Source organism: Mandrillus leucophaeus, unplaced genomic scaffold (assembly GCF_000951045.1).
Source record: "Mandrillus leucophaeus isolate KB7577 unplaced genomic scaffold, Mleu.le_1.0 Scaffold230, whole genome shotgun sequence".
Lineage (NCBI taxonomy): Eukaryota > Metazoa > Chordata > Mammalia > Primates > Cercopithecidae > Mandrillus > Mandrillus leucophaeus.
The window spans coordinates 1222276-1223339 of NW_012102366.1; the positions used below are offsets into that span (position 1 = coordinate 1222276).

At 58.3% G+C, this 1064-nt stretch overlaps 1 protein-coding gene across 2 annotated transcripts in view; it reads right to left on the bottom strand.

Moving 5' to 3' along the window:
* The window catches only part of ZSWIM4 (zinc finger, SWIM-type containing 4), a 46595-nt gene that overhangs the window by 28361 nt on the left and 17170 nt on the right, over window positions 1-1064 (bottom strand). For both annotated transcript variants that reach the window (XM_011981802.1, XM_011981801.1), the window contains exons 4-5: window positions 822-970; window positions 586-736 (exon numbers count right to left, since the gene is read on the bottom strand). In XM_011981802.1, coding sequence (XP_011837192.1) covers window positions 586-736; window positions 822-970 — 300 coding nt within the window. The remainder of the gene's footprint in view (window positions 1-585; window positions 737-821; window positions 971-1064) is intronic.

The following is a 1064-nucleotide window of genomic DNA, read 5'->3' on the forward strand; positions in this document are numbered from 1 at the left end:
AAAAAAAAAAAAAAAAAAGAGAAAGAGAACATGTAGGCTGGGCCTGGTGGTTCATGCATGTCATCTCAGTACTTTGGGAGGCTGGGCGAGAGGACTGCTTGAGTCCAGGAGTTCAAGACCAGACTTGGCAAGATAGTGAGACCCTGTCTCTTCAAAAAATAAAAAATTAGCTGGATGTGGTGGTGTGCACCTGTAGACCCAGCTACTTGGGAGGCTGAGGTGTAGGATAACTTGAGTCTGGGAGGCAGAGGTTGCAGTCAGCCGAGATTGTGGCACTGCATGCCCGCCTGGGCAATAGCGTGAGACCCTGTCTCAAAACAAAGAAAACATGTGTATCAACCCCTGGGCCAATGACATTTGATTGCCTGTGCCTCCTATCAGATCCACGTGAACAGGATTTTGACTCTCTTGTTCTCTGCTGACCACCAGTTCCCAGTACCACGCCTGGCACTTTAGAGGCACTCATACATGTTTGCCAAACGAATGGAGGGCGGATTCAGGGAACAGACCCTAATCTCGGAGTGGGCCAGCCCCCAAGGGAGCCGAAGTCCCAGTGTCCACCATGCACCGGGGTTCGGGCCTCACCCAGCTCATCCCAGAGCTGCCGGCACTTGTCCGTCATGCCGGCGCCCTGCTGCCGCCACAGGGCCAGGCGCGGGTCCTGCAGGAACTGCTCGGTCATGAGGATCAGCATGCGCGCCCCGTTGGAGTCCCGCATTCGCAGCATCTCCCGCACCTGTGCCGGGGACAGGGTGGTGAGGAAGGGCTGGGGCGTCCACCGGGGCCTTCTGCACCCCGTGCCCCGCCGGTCCGCACGGCACCTTGCTGAACATGGAGCGCAGCTGCTGGCTAGCCCCGTAGTAGCCGCCGTTGGACAGCAGTTGCTTCACCTGCTCCTGGATCTGCTCCTCGTCCAGGTGCCAGCAGTTGGCGTCCTCAATTCCTGCGCCAGCGGTGGGGTCTGGGGCGCCTGTGGGGAGGGAGGGAAAGGAAGCTGAGGCTGGGACTGGGGTTGGGGGTTGCAGAGAGATAGCGACTGCCCCTGCCATCTGTCCTTTTTTTTT